The sequence below is a fragment of the Protobothrops mucrosquamatus genome, unplaced genomic scaffold (assembly GCF_001527695.2).
Source record: "Protobothrops mucrosquamatus isolate PMUCROS unplaced genomic scaffold, P.Mucros_1.0 scaffold157, whole genome shotgun sequence".
Taxonomy (NCBI): Eukaryota; Metazoa; Chordata; class Lepidosauria; order Squamata; family Viperidae; genus Protobothrops; species Protobothrops mucrosquamatus.
In genome coordinates this window covers 308,654-334,384 of record NW_015386521.1, presented here as the reverse complement: position 1 = coordinate 334,384, position 25,731 = coordinate 308,654, and the positions used below count along the sequence as shown (strand labels likewise).

Below are 25,731 nucleotides of genomic sequence, written 5' to 3'. Positions count from 1 at the left end.
CGGAGATTTGTAACAATGAAGAAAAATAATTGGGAATAATAACTTTTCTAAAAAAAAATTGGGAGGAGAGTCCCAGTCGCACAAACGTTGTTATTATTCATGGCTTTGCTCCACTGTAATTATTTCTCTCAAACGTTTCACCCATTTTATCATGCCACTTTTAACTCGTGCTGCCTCTATCTCGCATTTTAGCAACATTTTAAAAATATCTCCTCCCATCACCGTGGAGGCGTTTGATTGATTGATTAACCACAGAATCCACTTCCCTCCATCCTGCCCCTGCCCTTCCCATCTGTCATTCGACTGCGGCATCAATGCAATAAATAAATAAATAAATAAATGGTCTTGGTTCTGCACATGCTTTTAAAATCATTTAAATCAGTGGTTCTCAACCTGTGGGTCGGGACCCCATTTGGGGTCGATCGACCATTTCATGGGGGTCGCCAAGCAAGGCTGTCCGCCATTTTTTTTGTCCGCCATTTTTTCCCCCTTTTCCGGTGGGTGCCTTATCTCCCTTGAGCTGGGCCCGCTGGTGGTCGGCCTGCTCCATCTCTGCTGCTTGCCAGCTACGCCTCGGCCGGTGCAGGGGCCAGAACCACGCATGTGCAGCGCTCCCGGGCAGGGAAAGTCCTTGACTTACAACCGGTTGGGTAGTCCTCGACTTACGACCGGTTTAGTCCTCGACTTATGACCGGTTTAGTCCTCGACTTACGACCGGTTGGGGTCGCGGCATTAAAAAGGTTGAGAACCACTGATTTAAATCATTTTTCTCAAGCTGTCTCCTTTTCTCAGATTGTAAAAACAAACAGAAAACTATGGGAAGCCTTAGAAGCAGCACATGAGCTCTAGAACAGGTAGTTTTCGACTTATGACCAAAACTGCCGCAAGAATTTCCACCGCTAAGCAAGGCAGTTATTAAACGAGTTGCACCCGATTTTACAATCTTTTTTGCCACAGTTATTAATACGGTAGCAACAGCACTTAGACTTATATACCGCTTCACAGTGCTTTACAGCCCTCTCTGAGTGGTTTACAGACTCAGCCTATTGCCCCCCAACAATCTGGGTCCTCATTTTACCGACCTCAGAAGGATGGAAGGCTGAGTTAACCTTGAGCTGGTCAGGATCGAACTGCTGGCAGTTGGTAGAGTTAGCCTGCAATACTGCCTTCTAAGCACTGCGCCACCAGGGCTTTCTACAACCTGGATTAGAAGGTCTGAAGTTACCCCTCTCCCTGCAGGCACATAACTGCACTTTGGGCACATGTAGCCGAGCCACATTTATGGCGTCCTGCAGTCACATGACTGCATTTTATGACATTTTTTGGATGGAAGGCTGAGTCAACCTTGAGCTGGTGAGAATCGAACTGCCGAACTGTTGGCAGCCGGCAGTCAGCAAAATTAGCTTACAATACTGCCTTCTCACCACTGCGCCACCACGACTCTTAACCAAATCACTGCAGTTGTTAGGTGAATCATGGTTGTTAAGCAAATCTGGTTTCCTCTATTGACTCTGGCTTATCAGAAACCGGCTGGGAAGGTCACAAATGGTGAACGCCTGAGCCCAGTGCGTGACCAGTGCAACCGTCATAAGTACATGCCAGTTGCCAAGTGCCCAAATTTTCATCACATGACTGCAGGGATGCTGCAACAGTAATCTCTCTCAGCTCACAGGGAGGAGAAAGTTTTGTTGGAGACATTTGCCACCTTGAGTTATTTGTAAAAGTAATAAAGGTGGGCTATCAATCAATCAATCAATCATAAATGTGAGGATTGCTTATAAGTCACATTTTTTCAGTACTGCTGTAACTTCGAACTAAGCGAATGGCTGTAAGTCAAGGACTTCCTGCTTTCTTTCCGAACGAAACGAGACATCCCCCCTCCACCCTGAGATGATACGCACGTCTCCGAGATTATCCCTCACCTGGCTGGTATGGAGCCAATAATTGAATTTCTTCTTGCGCCGAATGCGAGGCAAGATGAGTCGGTAAAAGACGTGTTCTCCGAGGGAGGTGAGCAGGGAGCCACAGAGTCCGATGCAAAGGAGGACAAAGAGGCCGGAGAAGTGGTAGATCCCCATCTGCAGAGTCTGGGAGCGATGGGGGGAAAGAAGGAACACGGGCAGGATTAACCCCAATGGGAACGTTCCAGATTTGGAAACACAACTCCTCGTGTTCGCTATGCCCGTGTGGACAAAGACGGAGGAGGCATGGCAAACCTCTCGGAATACTTGTCTACGTATTCTGGCATTTTGGAAAGGTGCCTCCTCCAGAGTTGCTTGGGGCAACGGCCTTTTGCCAGTGCATTATTAGCGCATCCTAGGCCAGGGGTAGGCAACCTCGGCTCTTTTATGACTCGTGGACTTCAACTCCCAGAATTCCTGAGCCAGCCATGCTGAGGGGAAAGGGAGAGGTTTCCAAGCTGAGCCGTGCTGGCTCAGGAATTCTGGGAGTTGAAGTCCACGAGTCATAAAAGAGCCGAGGTTGCCTACCCCTGCCCTAGGGGCATCAGGAAATCAAAGGGGTGGAGCAGGCAAGGAGGGGAAGCTCTTTCCCGCAGAGCCTCCATACCTCAGTAACAGCAAAGACCCTTTTCCCGCAGGGCACCATCTTGTACCATTTGTCGTGCAGGAGGTCCATGAAGCCGGCCGACTTGTAGCGGCTGATGAACTCGGAGACGTTGGAGGTCAGAGGCGAGTTCTGAGGAAGGCCGATGCCGTAGCCTGGCACAGTCCGAGAGAATTGGGAGGGGTGTAAAAGAGGAGAAAGCTTTTACTCGCCATCCAGAAGGTCTACGGAGACTCTCAGTCGTCCAGGTCGTGGTTGTCCCAAAGGTGCTGCTCAAAAGGCAATTTGGATCTTTCTTGTTATAAAGTGGTCAGACGTTTTGCGACGTTGGAAGGGGCCGAGTTGAAGCCGCTGACCATTGGTCTGAGTTCCCTCTTGGTGGGGTTTTGGGGGAGCTCATATAGGCATGGAGTGGCTTTCCCAGGATAAAGGCAGTTAGTAATGCGGCTACTGCCTTGTTGCAGGAAATCAGTGACTGGAAAGTCCAGTTTCCTTTTGAACAGCACCTTTGGGGCTTCAGTACAGAACATGCACAGAGAAAAGATCACATGAAGTATTAATACCACTTTACAATGCCTTGGTAAGGCCACACTTGGAATACTGCATCCAGTTTTGATCACCACGATGTAAAAAAGATGTTGAGACTCTAGAAAGAGTACAGAGAAAAGCAACAAAGATGATTAGGGGACTGGAGGCTAAAACATATAAGGAACAGCTGCTGGAATTGGGTATGTCTAGTTCAGTGATGGCGAACCTTTTAGAGACCAAGTGCCCAAATTGCAACCCAAAACCCACTTATGCATCGTCGGGTGCCGGGTGGGTGTGGCCCATTGGCTGGGTGTGGCCAATTGGGTGGGTGTGGCCCATTGGCTGGGTGTGGCTGTGGTGGTAATAGCAGACTGGGTGGGACTAAAAAGTTCAATCAATCAATTCCAACTTTGCAACATCTTTTTTTTTCCCGCAAGAAGTTGAAATTGACTGATTGATTGAACCTTTTTTTTGCACACGGCGGCGGAGGCCTAAAGCGAAAAGGTTTTATAAAACCCAGCTGAAGGCCTAGGACTGGGGCGACGACACGCATGCCCACAGAGAGGGCTCTGAGTGCCGCCCCTGGCACCCGTGCCATAGGTTCGCCATCACTGGTCTAGTTTAATGAAGAGAAGGACGAGGGGGGACAGGATAGCAGTGTTCCAATATCTCAGAGGCTGCCACAAAGAAGAGGGAGTCAAGCTATTCTCCAAAGCGCCTGACGGCAGGACAAGAAGCAACGGATGGAAACTCATCAAGGAGAAAAGCAACCTAGAACTAAGGAGAAACTTCCTGACAGAACAATTAACCAGTGGAACAACCTGCCTCCAGAAGTGGTGAATGCTCCAACACTGGAAGTTTTTAAGAAGAGACTGGATAGCCATTTGTCCAAAATGGTATAGGGTTTCCTGACTGAGCAGGGGGTTGGACTAGATGACCTCCAAGGTCCCTTCCAACTTTATTATTATTATTATTATTATTATTATTATTATTATTATTATTATTATTGTTATTGTTGTTGTTGTTGTTGTTGTTTTATTATTATTGTTATTGTTGTTGTTCTTGTTCTTGTTGTTGTTGCTGCTGCTGTTATTGTTGTTGTTATTATTATATTATTATTATTAAAACCTTCCCTTTCACCACAGACACCGGAAGAGCCATTGGCTTCCTTTTGCTATCACACGCTATCAACTGTGGTGAAGCCGGCATTATTTTGACACGGGAGGTCAAGAGGATCAAAAAAGTCAAGATGGTGGCTATGGCCACATAATCAAGACCACAATCTTAACTCACACACATACACACACACTGCGAATGCTCCTATTTTTACACTCAGGTTTCTAGATACAAAGTGAAGTATTTCATGAACCAATGCATAATTATCTTTTGGAGCCTCCTGGGAAAGCATTATAAAAATTAAGTAATAGCATTGCCACTAGAACTTAGATTTACCAATATACCGCTTCATGGTCCTTTACAGCCCTTTCTAAGCGGTTTACGGAGTCAGTCTATTCCCCCCCACCCCCAACAATCTGGGTCCTCATTTTACCGACCTCGGAAGGATGGAAGGCTGAGTCAACCTTGAGCTGGTCAGGATTGAACTGCTGGCAGTGGGCAGAATTAGCCTGCAATACTGTCTTCTAGCCACTGCGCCACCACGGCTCTTAGTTAAAGTCACATTCTCCATAAAAGGAGAAATATTTATGCATTTTCTTAGTTTTAATTTTTCACGCTTAAAGATTGAGGATACCCGTTTTTAACAGAATGAGCCAATCTGGACTAAGGCCTCATTTGGCTACCGAATCCCTTCCTTGCTCTGCCTCAATCCAGATGTTTTTGCCATACCTTCAATAGCGAACGGCTTTCCAACGGTTAAGAGTTTGCAGTCTGAATCAATGGAGACCTCGTATTCCAGCAAAGATTTATCCATGATGAAGGCATTCAGCTTTGGGGGGGTGGTCCTGGTGAGGAGAAACAAGCTGCCATTAAGCTGGGCAACATTAATTAGGTCTACAGGTAGTCCTCATTCAGCGACTGCTATGACAGTGATGAAAAAGTAACTTTGCAATCAATGCCTGCATTTACAACTTTCAGAGCATCTCTCTCTCTCTATCAGAACCCTCATTTATTCATTCCTCCACTTCAGATATTCTTTGTGTTTAAGCTGTCGGGTTCTACATGCTTCCTCTGTCTGCTTTGATGTATCCTCTCCGCGGTGTGAGAAGAATGCCTCGGGGCCATCTGCCTTATCTCGGTGCAGAGGGAAGAAACTGCGATGAGAGAGGCGCCTTATCGGTCTGTTTCACACGGTTCATTGTCACCTATGGATTGGCCTGTTTGAACTGACCAGACGGACAGTTGGGGTGGGGTTATTATTATACGGGTTTTACCTTTCAATTCGGGCGGGAAACCCTCAGATCCTGCCTAGCTTTCCTGCTGTCTGTACCTGCCAATAAAAGTTCCTTTTGAAATGATGCAAGTTTGAAGAGTTCTGCTTTCTTGGTAGGGAAATGGAGGCAGGTCCTCTCTCTTTCTCTCTCTCTCCCTCTTTCTCTCTGTCTCACTCCCTCTCTCACTCCCTCTCTTTCCTCTCTCTCTCTCCCTTTCTCTTTCCTCTCCCTCTCTCTTTCTTTCTTTCTCTCTCTCTCCCTTTCTCTCTCACTCCTTCCTCTCTCTCTCCCTTTCTTTCTTCTCCCTTTCTCTTTCCTCTCTCTCTCCCTCTCTTTCTCTCCTCTCCCTCTCTCTCTCTCTTTCTCTCTCCCTCTTTCTCTTTCCTCTCCCTCTCCCTCTCTCTCTCTCCCCCCTCTCATATGACAAGTAGTCCTCGACTTACGAAGGTGGTTGGAACCAACATTTCGGTTGCTAAGAGATGTGGTTGTAAGACATGACCTGATTGCATCACTTAGCGTTCTCATTGCCGTTGTTAAGTGAGGATCACGGGTCATTAAGGGAGCACCTCTTCGCAATTCCTTCCGTGTTGACTTTGCTTGTCGGAAGCCAGCTGGGAAGGTCGCAAATGGTGATCACATGATCCCAGGACAGTGCAACGGTCATAAATCCCTGCTGGTTGCCAAGTGGCTGAATTTTGACCCTGTGACCGTGTGGGATGCTATGACAGTCGTAAGGGCAAGACCGAGTCACAAGTCACTTTTTTCAGTGCTTTCGCCATTTCAAACGGTCGCCTAAGTAAGTAAATGGTTATACGTCAAGGACTACCTGTATTGCTTCCTTAAGACTTACAGATGCCCAAGAACAAATCTCAGTGACATTACCTCAGCAAACACAATGGGGTTTTAATACAATATAATGATTAATTGGTAAGATCCTCGTAATCTGTCTCAACGTGTGACCTGCACAAAAATCTATCTTCCTGGCCCAATCAAGTTGGTAAAATGTGAACAGTGGGGGAGGGGACGGAGGAAGGATGGTAACCCATCGTTCCTCATGTGCAGCAGTGGGCTGTCAAGGGGGAAAGTATAACAGAAGCAGAATGCTTAGTTAGACTTGCCTCTTTCTTTGAAGGATGTGACTTATAGCCCACCTTTCATTATTCGGGAGCTCCTTCGCTCTTCCTTTTCTCATTTCCCCGTGCAAGAATAATCTGGTGAGCTGAGGTAGGCTGGGCTGAGAGAAGAGGGTAGGCCTAAGTCCCCCAAGGAGCTTCTTTAGCTGAGGAGGGACTTCTCCTGCTCTAGTCCAGCATCCTCTCCACTGGACCACCTGGCTTTGGGCTGAGAGGCACTAGCCCAGGGGTAGGCAACCTTGGCTCTTGTATGACTCGTGGACTTCAATTCCCAGAATTCCTGAGCCAGCATGGCTCAGCTTGGAAACCTCTACCTTTACCCTCAGCATGGCTGGCTCAGGAATTCTGGGAGTTGAAGTCCACGAGTCATAAAAGAGCCAAGGTTGCCTACCCCTGGTATAGGTAGTCCTGAGGTGGGACAAGAACCTGGATCTCCCTGTTCTTGGTCCAGGACCTTCAGCACTGGACCAGAGTGGCTGTTGGGGTGAGAGAGAGGAGTTGGCCCTAGGTCTTCCAGGGGTCTTCCATGGCTGAAGGGAGACTAGAACTCAGTCCCCAGTCCAGGCTTTTGAGGTTCTACCTATTAGCACAGCACAGATGACTGGAGAGAGGGATGATCTTAGCCTCCTCTCAAGCAAACAATTGACCAGGTCCTTAAGGAGAAACATCTCCAGATGTTTCAAGTGGTTTCCTGCAGAAACCTTTTGAAATTAGACAAGTGGCCCCAAAAGGCAGGAACTACAACTGGAAGAGATGCCAACCCACCACAACACCAACATCACTTCCCCCCCAACCCCGAATTGTCCTTCCCCAGGCCACGCCTCCCTTACTTGAGCATCGTGATCCCCGCAGGGGTGGTGGGGACGCTGTGCCGCCTCATGTATTCATGCATGTCTGGGAAGCTCTTCTTGATATATTCCTCTGCGCTGCTCTCCCAGACGGTGCCAAAACGAAAACCCTGGGACGGATGGTGGAGCTGCAGAAAGCAAAACCGGGATAAGACCCATCTGCTCCTAGATTTGGTGTTGTTGTTTTTAAGAGGGAGTGGAATTCTTTTCTTTTAATCTGAACATTCTTTTAAACGATTGCAACGGGAAATCAGGGTGGGAGGATAAAAGAAGGGAAAGAAATGGAGGGTGGATAAAGCAGAAAAAGGGAAAGGATGTGGTTTCATGGGATGTTCTCAAATGAGAACGTGTCAGCAACAGAAGGGTGACAAACCTCACAGAGGATTTGAGAACAGGGGGAAAAAAAAAGGCCTGCAGGATTGTCTTCTGGCATTTCAAGAGATGAAAGCAACTCTCGGACTGAAGATTAAAATTTTAATTTAGGGCAGTGGTTCTCAACCTTTTTAATGCCGCGACCCCAACCGGTCGTAAGTCGAGGACTAAACCGGTCGTAAGTCGAGGACTAAACTGGTCGTAAATCGAGGACTAAACCGGTCGTAAGTCAAGGACTACCCAACCGGTCGTAAGTCGAGGACTTTCCCTGCCCGGGAGCGCCGCGCATGCGAGGTTCCGCCCCCTGCGCCGGCCGAGGCGTAGCTGGCAAGTGGCAGAGACGGAGCAGGCCGACCACCAGCTGGCCCAGCTCAAGGGAGGTAAGGCACCCACCGGAAAAGGGGGGAAAAAATGGCGGACAAAAAAAATGGCGGACAAAAAGAATGGCGGACAGCCTTGCTTGGCGACCCCCGTGAAATGGTCGATCGACCCCAAATGGGGTCCCGACCCACAGGTTGAGAACCACTGATTTAGGGGGAATGCAGAATAACAGAGTTGGAAGGGACCTCGGAGGTCTTCTAGTCCACCCACTGCTCATACCATTCTAGACAAATGGCTGTCCAATCTCTACTCCAGTGATAAAAGAACCCACCACTTCTGGAGTCAAGCCGTTCCACTGGTTAATTGTTCTCACCGTCAGGAAAGTTTTCCTTCATTCTAGACTGGAGCTCTAATAAGCTTCCATCCATTGCTTCTTCTACTGCCCTCCAGTGCTTTGGAAATCAACCAAAACATAATAAAAACATAGGTTTTTAAATACTATTCAGAGTGTGAGAAAAAGGGGGGAAAGTTTCTTTTTTCCATTCTGATCTCATTGGATTACTAGGTTAAACTGAAATTGGCATTAGGAATCTTCCCCCAAGCAGACAGTCATGCAAGATTTCACCATCTCAAGACGTCACAGAAATGTCACAGGTTTTAAAAAAGGGACTAAATAAATTCATGGAGGAAGAGGAAGATGAGTGGAGATATGCAAAGAGGTACTTGGGGCTTCTGTTTCAAGATATACAAATAGTCCTTGACTTACGACCACAATTGAACCCAAAATTTTTGTTGCTACATGAGACAGCGAAGTGAGTTTTTAATAACCTTTCTTGCTACCGTTGTTAAATGAATCACTGCAGTTGTTAAATCAATAACACCGTTGTTAAGTGAATCTGACATTCCCATGGACTCTGCTTGCAGAAGTTGCAAAAAGTGATCACATGACCTTGGGACATGGCAACTGTCATAAATATGAGTCAGTTGCCAAGCATCTGAATTTTATGACCACGGGGATTCTGCAACGGTCATAAGTGTAAAAATGGTCACAAGTCACTTTTTTCAGTGCCATTGTTAAGTTCGAATGGTCACTGCATGAACTGTTGTAAGTTGAGGACTATCTGTAGTCTACCACTAAGTGTCTGCTGTTGGGGTAAATAACAAGGGAGAGGATTTGCAGGCTTCTCAGAGGGTTTGATCATCCGGGAACATCAAGGGGAGGAACCCGGAGTAAGGCCACACTTGGAATACTGCATCCAGTTTTGGTCACCACGATGTAAAAAAGATGCTGAGACTCTAGAAAGAGTCCAGAGAAGAGCAACAAAGATGATTAGGGGACTGGAGACTAAAACATATAAGGAACGGTTGCTGGAATTGGGTATGTCTAGTTTAACGAAGAGAAGGACGAGGGGGGACATGATAGCAGTGTTCCAATATCTCAGGGGCTGCCACAAAGAAGAGGGAGTCAAGCTATTCTCCAAGGCACCTGAAGGCAGGAAAAGAAGGAATGGGTGGAAACTAATCAAAGAGAGAAGCAACCTAGAACTAAGGAGAAATTTCCTGACAGTTAGAACAATTAACCAATGGAACAACCTGCCTCCAGAAGTGGTGAATGTTCCAACACTGGAAGTTTTTAAGAAGAGACTGGACAGCCATTTGTCTGAAGTGGTGTAGGGTTCCTACCTGAGCAGGGGGTTGGACTCGATGACCTCCAAGGTCCCTTCCAACTTTATTATTATTATTATTATTATTATTATTATTATTATTATTATTATTATTATTATTATTATTATTATTATTATTATTATTAACAACAAACTTTGGTTAGATGCAACATAACTGTTCTTTTTTTTTAGTGGTCCACAAAGCTGGAAGGTGATGGAAGGGAAGACAAGCACAACAATGGGACACAGGAAAGCAGAGACAGGGAAGAAATTTGGAGGAAAGGAAAGAAGATGGAGAAGAACGTAAGACAGGGAGACTAGGTAGGGCACGGTGAAAGAAGAGCAAGAGAAAGGAAGTATTTGTTCCACCTTGGGGTCATGAATCCCAGAGAGTTCCTCAAATGTTTTTTCGCCCACCATCACTGCGGCCAGGTTAGCTGTGTAGCTGGAAAGGACTAAGAGGCAGAAGATGGCCCAGAGGTTCATGAGGAAACGGCCCGTCCAGCACTTGGGGGTCTTGCTGGAGACGGTGCGGCCAAAAAGGATAGCATAGCAGAGGTTCAGGGCGGAGGAGTAGGAGAAGATCTTCATGCGGTTGCGGCCATGGGGCGTCATGCCGTAGGGGCTCTTCCACTCATACAAGGTGAGGAAGAGGGCCGTCATGTGAAGAGCCACGAAGATGCCCACCCACATGGTCCAGTGTAATGGCCACATGAAGGCCCCGATGGGCGATGCCGTGTCCCGGATCCTCACCAGGATGCCCAAGCTGGTGGAGAAGAAAGGGCTGGTGAAATCAATCACTTGGCTCCGGGCTGAATTGATGCTGAAGGAGGTCACCGCCATGTGGGCCGTGCCACTCAGGAGATCTCCTACCAGCCCCGTCCAGCGGCCGTTCTTCCAAGCCCCGTACTTTCCATCCCCCACAATGTAGAGGTCAAAGTCAAAGGGCACGTCTTCGGCCAGCTTCTCCAAGAGGTCGATGCAGTAGCCGTAGCAGCACTTTCGGTACTCCATGGGCACCGAGCCATTCTCCGAATCCAGCTCCTCAAAGAGGGTGTTGAGCACGGAGGAGTCGTTGGTGTGAGGATCTAGGCAGAGTTGCCCTGCTGGACAGTTGCCCTCTTCGTCTACCTGGAAAGAGCACTTAATTAATACCTTTTGAATATAAAGCAGGAAATAAAAGGAGAAATCTGGAGATCAGCCCTCTCCAACTTGACAACCTCCAAAACCTTTTAGTCCTAGCTCCCTCCAAATGGATTAGGCCAGGGGTAGGCAACCTTGGCTCTTTTATGACTCGTGGACTTCAATTCCCAGAGTTCCTGAGCCAGCATGGCTCAGCTCACCTCTACCTTTTCCCTCAGCATGGCTGGCTCAGGAATTCTGGGAGTTGAAGTCCACGAGTCATAAAAGAGCCAAGGTTGCCTACCCCTGGATTAGGCAAATAGACTTACAGTGTTTCCCCAAAAATAAGACCCAGTCTTAATTTTCTTTTTGCCTCCAAGAGGCATCAGGCCTTATTTTTTGGAGGGGGGCCTTTTCCACTCACCTCGGCACCAACAGCCCCACCCAGCCAGCCCACTTTTTCTGCTGCCAAAGGAGCAACTTCATCCTGCAGCACTGAATGGAGCTCAGGCCTGGATTCAATTTATAGCTCGGTTCTCGGCTGCAGAGGTCTTCCGGGAAGGCCTGACTGCGAAATGCAGGCCTGGGGACGCCGCAGAAGAAGTGGGCCGGCGAGGAGAGGCCTGGCTACCAGGTAAGTGGGTACGGGATGCAGGGGGGCAGTTCTACACCCCCACCCCTGCCCTAGCTTGATTTTTAGGCGTGCGCCTCACCCCAAAACTAGGGCTTATTTTTGGGTTAGGGCTTATATTAGGCCCACCCCCAAAAGTCAAGGTAGGGCTTATTTTTGGGGTAGGCCTTACTTTTGGGAAAACACGGGAGAATGATTGCTGAATGAATAGTCGGTAAGTGAGCACTACCTGTATGTACTTGTGTGCTATTTTGGGATGCACGTCAGAAAGGCTGCAGTTTGCATTGCAATACTGTATACTGATGCCTATTTCATCATGTTTTGGTGTCATATCTCAATTTGCACCAGAAAGAGACCATACATCTGTGCTCCCCATCTGGCTCTGTTTAAATGTGCAGGACTACAACATCCATTGTTCCCAGCCAATCTGATCTTCTCTATGTTATTCAGGTAGTCCTCAACTGAGCCCAAAATTTATGTGGCTAAGCCAGACAGCTGTTAAGTGAGTTTTGCCCCATTTGCCCCCATTGATCTTTTTTTTTTGCTACAGTTGTTCAATGAATCGCTGCAGTTGTTAAATCAGTAACACGGATGTTAAGTAAATCGGGCTTCCACACTGACTTTTGTTTGTTACAAATGATGATCACATGACCCTGGGACACTGCAATCACCATAAATACATGCCAGTTGTCGGGTGTCCAAATTTTGATCATATGACCACTGGGATGTTGCAACGGTTGTAAGTGTGAAACACAGTCAAAAGTCACTTTTTTCAGTGCCATTGTAACTTCAAATGGTCACTAAACAAAGGGTTGAAGACTAGGTATCTGTAATCAGCAGATCTGGAGAATGCCAAGTTAATCAAAGACTGTTATATGTTGCACAATTTTATATATTTTTTAAGATAAGATAACCTTTATTGTCATTTTTTTACTGTGGGCACAACGGCACACATCAAAAATGAAAATTAGTTGCCCGCTGTCAAAGTGAAACACATACATGACACATATCTAAAACATACTACATACAACATATGTATAGACCCACACCCCTATGTATACGTAGCAAATAAATATTAAATACTGTCCATCTTGAATATATAACGGAAGGAGGAAGCTTGAGAGTTCCCAAGGTTAATTTTGTATGGAATGAAACTATGGCTGAATCTGGATGTTCTGCTGCACTCAGCAGGTGCCTCCATGTATCCAATATACCTACGCACCTCCCGGATGAAGACAAAGGGGTGCTCCACCAAGGTCACCACCCGCAGCTTCATGCGTGAGAAGCCCCCGCCCTCGGCCTGGTTCCTGCGCTGCAGGTGCTGCGGCCAGCTGCCCTCCTCGGCCTCCATCTCGCCCCCCTTCCAGCTGCCCACCGTCACCCACGTGGGCTGGCCCACCGAATCCCTCAGCAGGCTCCAGATTTTGTAGTGACGGTCAGTGTGGACGTGGGACGTGTTGTGCACAAAGACCTCGCCGGTCTGGCCACGGAAAGATGTGTTGGCTAAAAACCTGGAATATGGAGAGAGAGAGAAAAGCAGGAATCAGGATAACAGAATGACAGTGTTGAAAGGGACCTTGGAGGAATGGAATGGAATGGAATAGAATAATGGGCTGGGCTGGGCTGGGCTGGGCTGGGCTGGACTAGAATAGAATAGAATAGAATAGAATAGAATAGAATAGAATAGAATAGAATAGAATAGAATAGCAGAGTTGGAAGGGACCTTGGAGGTCTTCTAGTCCAACCCTTGGCTCAAGCAGGAGACTTTATATCACTTCAGACATAGGGCTGTCCAATCACTTCTTCAAAACCTCCAGTGATGGAACACCCACAACGTCTGAAGGGAAGTCGTCCCACTGATTAATTGTTCTGTCAGGAAATTTCTCATTATTTCTGGAATTGTTCTCTCTTTGATTAGTTTCCATTCATTGCTTCTTGTTCTGCCTTCAGGTGCTTTGGAGAATAGGTTGACCCCCCCCCTCATCTTTGTGGCAGCTCCTGAGATATTGGAAGACTGCTATCATGTCCCTCTTAGCCCTTTTTTACATTAAACTAGAAAAACCCAATTCCTGCAACCGTTCTTCATATGTTTTAGCCTCCAGTCCCCTAATGATTTTTGTTGTTCTTCTCTGCACTCTTTTTAGAGTCTCGACCTCTTTTTTATATCGTGGCCACCAAAACTGGATGCAATATTCCAAATGTGGTCTTGCCAAGGCTTTATAAAGTGGCACTAACACATCATGTGATCTTGATTCCTGAGTTTGTAAAATGCTCTGCTGCTAATTGGTAGAAGGCTTTATTATGGTTGCAATCACAGGTGTCAAACACACGGCCCGAAGCAGGTTAAAACACAACTGGATAATATTTAAGAAAATAAAATAATAACATAGCAAAGCATGGACAATATACATTTTAAAACTAAATAATAAATTTGGCCACCGATTGCCAAAACACTAAATCTGTGATTTATGCAGAGTCTTGCACAAGCTTAATTGCTGCTGGAACTTAATTGCTGCAGCACAGGTTGCTTGGAGCCTGTGATAGGAGCTCCCTAAATGGAACATAGGTTAGTCCTCGATTTAAGACCACAGTTGAGACTGGAATTTCCGTTGCTATGCCAGGCGGTTGTTAAGTGAATTGTGCCCAATTTTATGACCGTTTTGCCCCAGTTATTAAGCGAGTCACTGCAACTGTTAAATGAAACATGTAGTTCTTACTTTAAGTCAGGGGTCTTCAAACTTGGCCCTTTTATGACTTGTGGACTTCAACTCCCAGAATTCCTCAGCCAGGCACGCGTGCCTGGCTGAGGAATTCTGGGAGTTGAGGTCCACAAGTCATAAAAGGGCCAAGTTTGAAGACCCCTGCTCTAAGTGAATCCAGCTTCCCTCATTGACTTTGTTTCTTGCAAGCCAGCTGGGAAGGTCGCAGAGGGCGATCACATGACCCCGGGAGGCTGCATCTGTCACAGTACATGCCAGTTGCCAAATGTCCAAATGTTGATCATGTGACCAGAGAGACACTGTTGTAAGTGTGAGGGCAGGTCGTAAGTCACTTTTTTCAGTGTGGTTTAACTTTGAACAGTGGTTAAACAAGTCGAGGACTAGCTGGGTAGGAAAGGTGTTACCAATATGTGGCCCTTGGGTATTGTTATGCAGCCTTTAATGCAGGGGTCCCCAACCCCCGGTCCGTGGACCAGTACCGGTCCGCGGCATGCCAGCAACAGGTCCACGCAAACAAGCAAAGCCCCATCTGTGGGATGGAGGCAGCATCCAAAACCATGCATTCTCAGGTCCGTGGAAAAACCTTTCTCCACGGAATCGGTCCCTGGTGCCCAAAAGGTTGGGGACCTCTGCTTTAATGGGCCCCCTTTCAATTTGGGTTTGGCATCTTTAAATCAAAGATAATAAACCTGGTGCCCTCTAGGTTGGTAAATTGGGATTTCATCTCTCGTAATTCTAATTGATCAGACTTGTTTAATTTCTTACATGCAGACCTGATGGAAATTCAGAAGCACAATCTAACAACGGGCCTCAGGGATGCTTGCCTCTTGCACCTCTGCATGAGTCCCCTGAAGAATTTCTTTTCCTCAGGGAAGGAGGTCCATGGTATATCATTGGTCTTGCCAAGTGCATACAGATAGTCCTTGACTTACAACCATTCATTTAGTGACTGGTCGAAGTTACTACGGCACTGAAAGCCAGACTGGTTTTCACGCTTACGACCATTGCAGGGTTCCCCCCCGTCAGGTGATCAAAACTGAGATGCTTGGCAACTGGCATGTACTTATGACAGTTCCACTGCCCCATGATCATGTCACCCCCATTTGCAACCTTCCTAGCCGGATTCCGACAAGCAAATTAATGGGGGAATCCAGATTTGCTTAATGGCCACAGGATTCACTTAATAACTGCAGTGATTTGCTTAATAACTCAGGCAAAAAGGTCGTTAAATGGGGCAAAGCTGCATTTCATAGGGGGTTAATTGTGGTCGTAAGTCGAGGACTACCTGTACCAAAAAATGCGTGCATGCTGGGAGAAGGGATCTGTCACTCTTATGGATCCAAGAATCAAGAGTGGCTTACTCACTGGGAAAGGTAGAGTCCAGAGGATTCAGAATCCACGACGTGTTTGTCGTTGCAATTCACCATGCTCTGGATGAGGGCAAGGTCAGGACGAACGTAGACAGCCCGGGAAATGGCACGGGAGACCAGCTCTATGGCATCCTGGACGAAGTGTTCCATGGAGGGCCTGTCCACCTCCCCAAAGGCCAAAAGACCTAAGGGCAGCCCTTCAGTCTGGAGCTCATCCACGTTCTGGGGTTGCCCCAAAATCCAGTGGAACTGCTGAGTGACCCCCAACTCCTTCGCCATCCGAAAGACGAGCTGGGAGAGTTGAGCATTGCAGCCGAAAAGCAAAGCCGGGCCGGGCAATTCGCGGTATTCCTCCAAGTGCCGCCGAAGGTGGCGAGCGGCTTCTTTCTCGTCAAGGAAGCTCAAGTCAATCACAGCCGTCTTCTCCAGGTGGGCGTGGCTGGTCCAGAGATCAATGAAGTCCGAGGCATCCCACGCCTGACACAAAACCAGGGTGACGTCTTGCCAACGGTTGGCGTGGAAGATGGTGACCAGCAGGTCCAGGAGAGTCTCAAAGTCACTGCATTGGTCCATGTGGAGATGGAAGGGGTTCTGCAAGAAGGAGTCAGAAGGGGGAAAAAGAAAGTAAAAGCAAACAAGAGAGATATTTTTCCCAATTATGATACAACAGAGATGAAGTTTGCAAGGCTGAGGTTTATAGGAAGGGAGATGCCATTAGCCTTGAAAAAAAGCATCTTCACAGCTCTGGAACCAAGGACTCAAGACTGGACATGAGGGGTCCGTGGTGCTCTCTGAACTTGGTTTTTTTCTTGCAGACATTTCATCACCCAAACTAGGTAACATCATCAGTGCTAGACCACACCTCGAATACTGCAGCCAATTTTGGTCCCCATATCACAAAAAAAGATGTTGAGAGTCTGGAAAAAATTCAGAGAAGAGCAACTAAGGTGATCAACGGCCTGGAGGCTAAAACATACGAAGAACGGCTGCGGGACTTGGGTTTGGCCAGTCTAAAGAAAAGAAGAAATAGGGGAGACATGATAGCAGTGTTCCAGTATCTGAGGGGCTGCCACAAGGCAGAGGGGGGCAGGTTGTTCACCAGAGCACCAGAGGGAAGGACCAGAAACAATGGTTGAAAATTGATCAGAGAGAGAAGCAACCTGGAATTAAGGAGAAACTTCCTGACAGTGAGGACAATCAACCAGTGGAACAGCTTGCCACCAGAAATCGTGGGTGCTCCATCACTGGAGGTTTTTAAAAAGAGACTGGACAATCACCTGTTTGAGATGGTATAGGTCCTCCTGCTTAAACAGGGGACTGGACTAGAAGACCTCCAAGGTCCCTTCTATTCTATTCTATTCTATTCTATTCTATTCTATTCTATTCTATTCTATTCTATTCTATTCTATTCTATTCTAGTCTCTAGCACTGATGATGTTACCTAGTTTGGGTAATGAAACGTCTGCAAGAAAACAACCAAGATCAAAGAGCACCAAGGAGTCCTCATTTCAACCCTACAAATATTCTGCTTTAGAGGCTGGACACCTGTCTATCAGGATGAATCTGGCCTCAACCTGCTGTCCTTCAACAGACCTTTAAAGATGAAGCTCTTTCACCAGACACTGAGCTGGGATATGGTGTGAATTCATTTATGGGACTGATGTTGCCTGTTCTTTTATTGGTTGTGGTTCTGCCAGACATTCAAAACCAGGAAAGACATGTACAGTTACTTCTTAAGCAGTTTCCTTTATTGTTCTTCACTCATAGACAGAAATCTTGCCGAACTAAAGCTCCTGCTTGCATCATTAAAGATATATTTTGAGAATTTCGAGGAAGGAGCCGCCTTTCTCCCATCCAAATTGTCGAAACTTTGCTGCCTCTTGGTCCTCTGGAAAGCAGCCCCTCCCTCCTGGGAATCCAGATTACAGGTAGTCCTCAAATTACAACCAGTCGTTTAGTGACCATTCAGAGTTACAACAGCACTGAAAAAAGTGACATAACCCCTTTCCCACCATGATCGCTTTTAATTGATTTATATTGGTTGTTTCAACTTTTGAAATGGCAAAGTTGTATGCGTGACTTCAGAAGTGGAAGGGAAGGGAAGAGGAAAGGAAGAGGAAGGGGAGGGGAGGGGAAGGGGAAAGGAAGGGGAAGGAAGAAAACAAGAATGAAGAAATAGATGGGCAATTTCTTCTGTAAACAAAATTGAAAAGCTTCTGATGATCCAAATTTTCTGAACTGCAAACCTTGTCTGCTTAGGGCTCTGCTTAGCTACTTTGAAGCATCACTCTGCATGTGACCCATGGACAACTGCTTGGGGAGCCAAGGATGACAGCACCATAAGCCCTCCTCCTTTTCTGCTTAGCAGAGTCTCAAGAAGGCTGGTCACTGCTGGTCCCCTTGTGCCACGGGTCTGCAATCTTGACAACTTTAAGACTTGTGGACTTCATCTCCCACTAAGGACTTCTGGGAGATGAAATCCACAAGTCTTAAAGTTGTCAAGGTTGCAGACCCCTGCCCTGTGCCATCCGTAGCCCCACAAAGCTAGTTGCGGAGAAGGCTTAAACCAGAAGTGGGGCAGCCATGTAAATGTGCTAGCCACCAGCAGAGGGCAGAAGACTTCCACAGCTAAGTTTAAATTCAGCCCTGCTAGAGAGGTCTCTGAGGAGAATAAAACTAAAAGTGGAATTTCAAATAAACCTAAAGGCTCTCTTGAGTCCAGTTCCGGGCAAAAGAGAGAAGCCGTTTGCGCTGCCTATTTCTAGGATGGCGTTTTGATTTCTTAGCCTGGCTTACAGCCTCGGAATTCTCTGGGGATCCACTAAGCGCATAGACACATCAGTTCCGATGCTGATTTGATTTCATTTTGAGATCAGTCGCGGTCCAGAGGATAGAGCGATTCAGCCCCATTTTTTCTTATCGCCCTCTAAAAGAGGGGTCCTCAAACTCTCTAGCTGCATATCAGCATCTTCATGAAGCTTTGGATTGTTCATCGACACCCAACATTTATGACATGAACATAATTTAATAAATAACTACTTTAACTAATAGCACCGGTTGTTGTTGTTAGTTGTGAAGTCATGTCCAACCCATCGCAGTTAGAACAATTAACCAGTGGAACAACCTGCCTCCAGAAGCGGTGAATGCTCCAACACTGGAAGTTTTTAAGAAGAGACTGGACAGACATTTGTCCAAAATGGTATAGGATTTCCTGCCTGAGCAGGGGGTTGGACTCGATGACCTCCAAGGTCCCTTCCAACATTATTATTATTATTATTATTATTATTATTATTATTATTATTATTATTATTATTATTATTATTATTATTATTATTATTATTATTATTATCTTCTGGAGTCCATTTAAGCTCACGCCTACTGCTTCAGTGACTTCATCCAGCCACCTCATTCTCTGTCGTCCCCTTCTTCTATTGTCCTCAATCTTTCCCAGCATGAGGCTCTTCTCCAGTGAGTCCTTCCTTCTCATTAGGTGGCCGAGGTACTTGAGTTTCACCGGTAGCCCTTGGTTAATAACCGTTTGTTCAGTGACCATCTGAAATTATGATGGCTCTGAATGTGGAGATTTAGGGCTGGTCTTTGAAGCTACGGCCATCGCAGCAGTCACATGATCACGATTTGGACTCCTGGTAACCAGTTTGCAATTATGACTGTTGCAATTCTCAGGATCATAAACTTTCAATGCTCGCTACCGACCAGCAAAGTCATTGGGGAAGCCTGCAGGAGGCCACAAATGGCAACCACGTGATATCACAGGGTTTGCTTATCAACGACAACTGGAAATGCCAAAGCTGCTGTTGCTAACACTGTCCTGTGAAGTTGCACTTCACAACCATATCACTTAGCGACAGGCTGTCCGTTTTGAAAATTCAGACTGTCCTAAATTGCAGCGGGGGTGACATGACTTCAAATATCCGTTGCAAGGAAGCACTAACAGAAAAGGGATTAAAAACTCCATTTATTAAGAAGCATCGGATCAGCCCCCAAATGAAATGCTGGACCATCCAGGAAGGCTATTCTTATATTTTTACAAATGCAAATATTTCATTCTGAAGACATTAAAAAAATGTCCACCGTCATTGTCGCCATCACCATTCCATTGATCGTGGCACGAATCAAGGCGACATTTTGAGGAAGGAAACGAAAAGGAGACCGGGGAAAACCCTTATAAACAACCCTTATGTATATCAGGAGGCAAAATCTGGAACTGGGAGGAAACAGAGATGGACAAGTCTTTCTGCTAAACAGGTCTCTCTTGGGGCATTTCAGCAATTGAGCCACACCGAATCCAGGAAGGATAACCAGTTTTGGAAAGTAAGGGGGTTCTGTGTGCCAAATCATGCAGCATTACAACAAGCATATTCTGCTATGCAGGTAATTATGCTGTACTCTTCCTTGTAGGTCAATCCAATATTTCAAACACGGACTTGCCAAGTCATTAACTCCTTCTGCAGCCTAACGAACAACTTTATGTGTTTAGAGTAGTCAATGATTCCTGCCAGTCCCAATGGCAGTGAATCTTCTCCCAGCTTCAGCTAGCTTCTGACTCTCTACAGTAGGCCCTTTATGACCTGTGGACTTCAGCTCCCAGAATTCCTGAGCCACAGGTCCTGAAGGGGTCCACAGGTCCTAAAGGGGCCGTAGTTCCCCACCCCTGCTCTACAGGCTCTTGTCAATGCGTGCGTGGCAAATTCTGAGGGGCTGCCACAAGGCAGAGGGGGTCAGGTTGTTCACCAGAGGACCAGAGGGAAGGATGAGAAACAATGGTTGGAAACTGATCAAAGAGAGAAACAACCTAGGATTAAGAAGAAACTTCCTGACAATGAGGACAATCAACCAGTGGAACAGCTTGCCTCCAGAAATCGTGGGTGCTCCATCACTGGAGATTTTTAAGAAGAGGTAGACAGTCACTTGTCTGAGATGGTAGGTTCTCCTGCTTGAGCAGGGGGCTGGACTAGAAGACCTCCAAGGTCCCTTCCAGCTCTATTCTATTCTATTCTATTCTATTCTATTCTATTCTATTCTCAAGCACAGACATGACAATATTTTTGTCAGTGTACTCGCAATGCTGTCCCCAACTGCTTTATTGTTTGTGATTTTCCAATCTCCCTTTAACATAGAGGCAGTCCACAACTTACAACCATTCGTTTAGCAAACATTTGAAGTTACAACGGCACTGAAGAAAGTGACTTATAGTGGTCCTTGCACTAATGAGCTTTGCCGCATCCCATAATTTGGGTGCTTGGCAACCGGCATGTATTTAGAATGGCTGCAGAATCCCAGCATCGCGTCATCGAAATTTGAGACCTTCCCAGCTGGCTTTCAACAAGCAAATCCACGGGGGAAAGCAGATTTGCTTAACGACCGCACGATTCACTTAACAACTTCAGTGATTCACTTAACAACAATACCAAAAAACAGGTTGTAAAATCAGGTGTGACTCATTTAACAATCGCCCTGCATAGCAACAGAAATTCTGGTCCTCATTGTGGTCGTAAGTTGAGGACTATCAGTACAGAGCCATTTCTGCCTCAGCAACAGGCAAATAGGATAAGCTCTTGCGGAAATAAATGAGTCAAGCAAAGCACAAATGGGGGTGTGGCCTTTGCAGGTTGCAGAAAATTTGGAAGTTGCCCCAGGCAAATTGAGTTAAACCTTGATAGAGGAGGCATGTTCCTACGCAGCTATGACCCTCTACAACGGTCCTGTATTTCCACAAATATCACCAACCTATAAAGGATCATGGTGGTTAGGATGCTGGGATGGAGGCTAGCAAGTCCACATTCAAGTGAGGTGGGGTGAGCGCCCATCCTTTGCTCCAGCTCCTGCTGAGGACATGAAAGGAGCCCCCAACTGGGTGTCCTTCAGGCACCGGTGATGTCGCCGGTAATACTTTCAACCCAGAAGCGGCTCAGTGTTTTTGACATGAGTGTAAGCCAGGGGTCTTCAAACCTGGCCCTTTTATGACTTGTGGACTTCAATTCCCAGAATTCCTCAGCCAGCTTGCAATCCAATCCGACAATTCCTGGGTGCAAGTGGCCAAAAACCCAACATCTCCCCCCCCCCATATCCCACAGATATGAGAGACACCTACCTGCTATTTATTTAGATCTTAGTCTTACCTAGTATAGCATGCTCCTGCTACCCCTCCAAAAAAAATCCACATGATTGTCTGCCCTTCGCTTAAAATAGAGTTTCTCAACCTTGGCAACCTAAAGATGAGAGGACTTCAACTCCCAGAATTCCCCAGCCAGAATTCCCCAGCTTCCCCATCCATCTGGGAGTTGAAGTCTACCCTTCTTCAAGTTACCAAGATTGAGAAGCAACACCTTAAAACAGGGGTCTTCAAACTTGGCCCTTTTATGACTTATGGACTTCAACTCCCAGAATTCCTCAGCCAGTATGCCTGGCTGAGGAATTCTGGGAGTTGAAGTCCACAAGTCATAAAAGGGCCAAGTTTGAAGACCCCTGTCTTAAAAGATCATGAGCTTAAATGTCAAGGAGAGTCTAAACCAATCCTTCCCAAACATTTTCCTTCGTTACCCAAAATCACTTATCAGAAAGTCTTATCGAACTTTTAGGATCTGTTGTAAGTCCCCTCCCTCAGCACAGTCTATACTAGGGGTAGGCCACCTTGGCTCTTTTATGACTCGTGGACTTCAACTGCCAGAATTCCTGAGCCAGCATGGCTCAGCTTGGAAACCTCTCCCTTTCCCCTCAGCATGGCTGGCTCAGGAATTCTGGGAGTTGAAGTCCATGAGTCATAAAAGAGCCAAGGTGGCCTACCCCTGGTCTATACCTTTGAACGGTCATTGAATGAATAGTCATAACTCGGGGGCTACCCATATTATAAAACCAATTATCACTGAATGAATTTTATGTCATTATAAGAAATTTTGTAATTTCACCATTTTTCATCTTCTTTGGAACACTTTGAGAGATTTTTTTAAATATATTTTAATACGTGGTGATCTTTAAGTTAATTTAAATTTCCCTGTTGGGATGGGTTTATGTGTCATTATCTAAGGAAAACCCACTTTCACACAGTTTTGGGTACAGATAGTCCTTGACAATTGAGCCCAAAATTTAGGATGTTAAGCAACACATTGTTAAGTGAGTTTTGCTCCATTTTACAGCCTTTTTTGCCACAGTTGTTAAGTGAATCACTGCAATTATATCTGGCTTCCCCACTGTCTTTGCTGTCAGAAGGTCGCAAAAGGGGATCACATGACCCCAGGACACTGCAACCATGATAAATATGAACCAGTTGCCAGGCATTTGAATTTTGATCACGTGACCACGGGGAGGCTGCAACAGTCGTGTGAAAAACAGTCACGAGTCACTTTTTTCAGTGATGTTCTAACTCTGAATGATCACGAAATGAACGGCCGTATGTTGAGGACTACCTGTAATTTACCCAACTTTTGGGAAGTGCTGTTATAAATCAAGGTCATTCCGTTTGCCTGCCAAGCAAAAAACTGCTCTTCGCCACTGCATAGTCACGACTCCCACCTTGATTTTTTTTTTTTTAACCTCCTCGTTGATTTGAAGAGGCCTCCTAACACAGCGGTATTAATCTCATTTGACTAAAGTCCCACTCTCAGCAAGAGCTCCTGAGCAAAAGTCAGAATATACATAATATAGACAGAAAGATCAACAGATCCATCAGCGGGTCAATGAAGCGTAGCTGGCTCCTAAGGGATCTCCCCCATTAAAATGAGACTGTGAAATTTCCATAAAGGAGAACATTTAAAAAAAAAAAGGTTACTAAATAAGCTATGAATAAATCCAGGGTTTATTTTCGTCAGGGATGAGGTTTTAACAGCAAAGTGAGAGAGAAATACCTGGAGCATCTAAAAGAGGGAGATTGTTGGTCAATCTCAGCCATTTTAAGATGTTGTATGGACTTTAACTCCCAGAATTCACCAGTCAGCTTATTGACTGGGGAATTCTGGGAGTTAGAACCCACACATTTTAAAACTGCGGTGGTTGAGAAACATTGGTGTATTAGAAATAAAAGAACAAGTGGAAGGAGAATCAATGCATTTCGATAATCAATCCAATCAATAACTGTTAAGTCCGGAGAATAATGGCACTTGAGACGATGCATTTCTAACAAGTCTTTATTCTCTGCTTCCAATCTACGAACAACCCGAGCAGAGGCACGCAGGCCTCTATTTATACCTTCTGATCCCCGGGCAAATCCAACCAATCACAAGGCGGTCTTTTCCCGCCTTGCGCATGTGCGCAAGGCCGGCGCCACTCAGTCTGGTCCTGGGCAGCTTTTGCAAATGCCCGGGACTCTTGCAACGTCCCGAGCCTGCTTTTGCAGGCTCAGGACACAACACCCCTCCCCCCTAGATGAAATAATACTGCGCCCACATGGACGCCATCATAGTAATGGTTTGTGTACTTAGCTGTTGATTTAATGTCACACAGTGTGTGTAAAGTGTGGGGCTGTTCTGTCGTACAGAGACCCAATGGCCCCAACATCGTTTCCGTAGAGTCAACCAGCCTGGACCTCTAGTTCAGTTATTACTATTTACATGCTCACCTTACGTAATCTGCAAGGTATTTGGGAGGGCCTTTGACCCTTAGCGACCTTCTCGGACCTGGGGAACTTGTAGTGTTTTCCCTGTTGCTTTCCACACTAGGTGAATTGACCTGTGGTTGTCTTGTGACTTCTGTTTGACATTCCTGCCCGTCTCCTAGGCTCGAGAAGTCAGGACTCTGTCGATCGCTATACCTGGTTGACCTACCACCTATGGAGTTTTCCAACCCCTCTGAACTCATCTCTATGTTTCCTGACGGAGTGTGGTTTTCCTGGCTCCTTCCTGTAGTGATAGGGTCTAGGGATGCCTCCCTGTTAGCCCTTATGCGTGGGGACATCCTTCTATGAGCCATTTCTGCAAAGGACGTGTTCCCCCTTTGTTTTGCCTGCTCTCTTGCATATTGTGAGTTGTGAGTATGCTCCCAGTTATTCTCCGTGTCTGGAGTATTGTTTGTGAGGTGTGGATAATTAGTATACCTCCGGTGGGACTCCCAGGCTGGAGTGCATGTGGGGGTGTCTGTGTGCCCCCTTCCCCATGAATTGCTACCTGAATCACCTGTGGAACTTGGGTGTTGAGTACCCTTGTCGTTCCCCACAACCGTTGTTGGCAGCTGATTCTGATTCCCAGAATGCATTCCCCATTCCTCCTCCCCCCCTAGAGGAGACTGAGGAGGAACCCCAGGCGAGTCCCTCTTCACACGTAGTTGATCAATGTGGCGGCGAAGAACGCGGCTGTCTTCCAGGGACACCTCGTAGGACAGAGGCCCCGAGACCTTGCAGACCACAGCCGGGACCCAGAGGTGTCCAGGCCCGTAGTTCCTGGCCCAGACAGGATCACCTTCACGCAGGACCCGTGGTGGGTGTGGCTGAGACACCTGTGAAGCTACACGCTCCGGATGCAGCCTGTCCAATTTAATCACGAGCCGACGACCCCAACGGAGTTCAGCCAGGCACTTACCCGTGGCAGTGCACGGAGTAGTACGATGGGCTAGAAGACAGTCAGCCAACCTGTGATGCCAATTGCCGTAAGTCAGCTTCTTGAGGGCGTCCTTGGCGACGCGGACCATCCGTTCAGCCAGACCGTTGGTGGAAGGATGGAAAGGAGCCGAAGCAGTGTGGCGGATCATGTTGGCCTGTAGAAACCCCTGAAACTCAGTAGAAGTAAATTGAGGACCGTTATCTGACACCAGAACATCTGGCAGCCCGTGTGCAGCAAAAATGTTTCTCAACACTTGAATAGTCTTGGCAGCTGTGGTAGATGACACAGGCATGACCTCCAACCACTTGGAATGGCTATCGACAACAACCAGGAAGAATTGTCCCTGAAAGGGCCCAGCGTAATCTATATGTATTCTAGACCATGGAGTGTGTGTTTCCTCCCACCTGTGCACAGGGGCCTGGGGCATTTCAGGCCTGGACTGCTGGCATGCATGACACCCATGTACCTGGGCCTCGATGGCCCGATCAATGCCAGGCCACCACAGATGGCTGCGCGCAA

General features: G+C 46.7%; 1 protein-coding gene across 1 annotated transcript in view; it reads right to left on the bottom strand.

Moving 5' to 3' along the window:
• GRIN3B (glutamate ionotropic receptor NMDA type subunit 3B) overlaps nucleotides 1-25,731 on the bottom strand; it is a 50,827-nt gene that overhangs the window by 2,820 nt on the left and 22,276 nt on the right. Inside the window, exons 2-8 of the mRNA XM_029283634.1 lie at nucleotides 15,660-16,255; nucleotides 12,797-13,085; nucleotides 10,239-10,952; nucleotides 7,447-7,592; nucleotides 4,939-5,054; nucleotides 2,569-2,720; nucleotides 1,923-2,087 (exon numbers count right to left, since the gene is read on the bottom strand). Of these exons, the coding sequence (XP_029139467.1) occupies nucleotides 1,923-2,087; nucleotides 2,569-2,720; nucleotides 4,939-5,054; nucleotides 7,447-7,592; nucleotides 10,239-10,952; nucleotides 12,797-13,085; nucleotides 15,660-16,255 (2,178 nt within the window). The remainder of the gene's footprint in view (nucleotides 1-1,922; nucleotides 2,088-2,568; nucleotides 2,721-4,938; nucleotides 5,055-7,446; nucleotides 7,593-10,238; nucleotides 10,953-12,796; nucleotides 13,086-15,659; nucleotides 16,256-25,731) is intronic.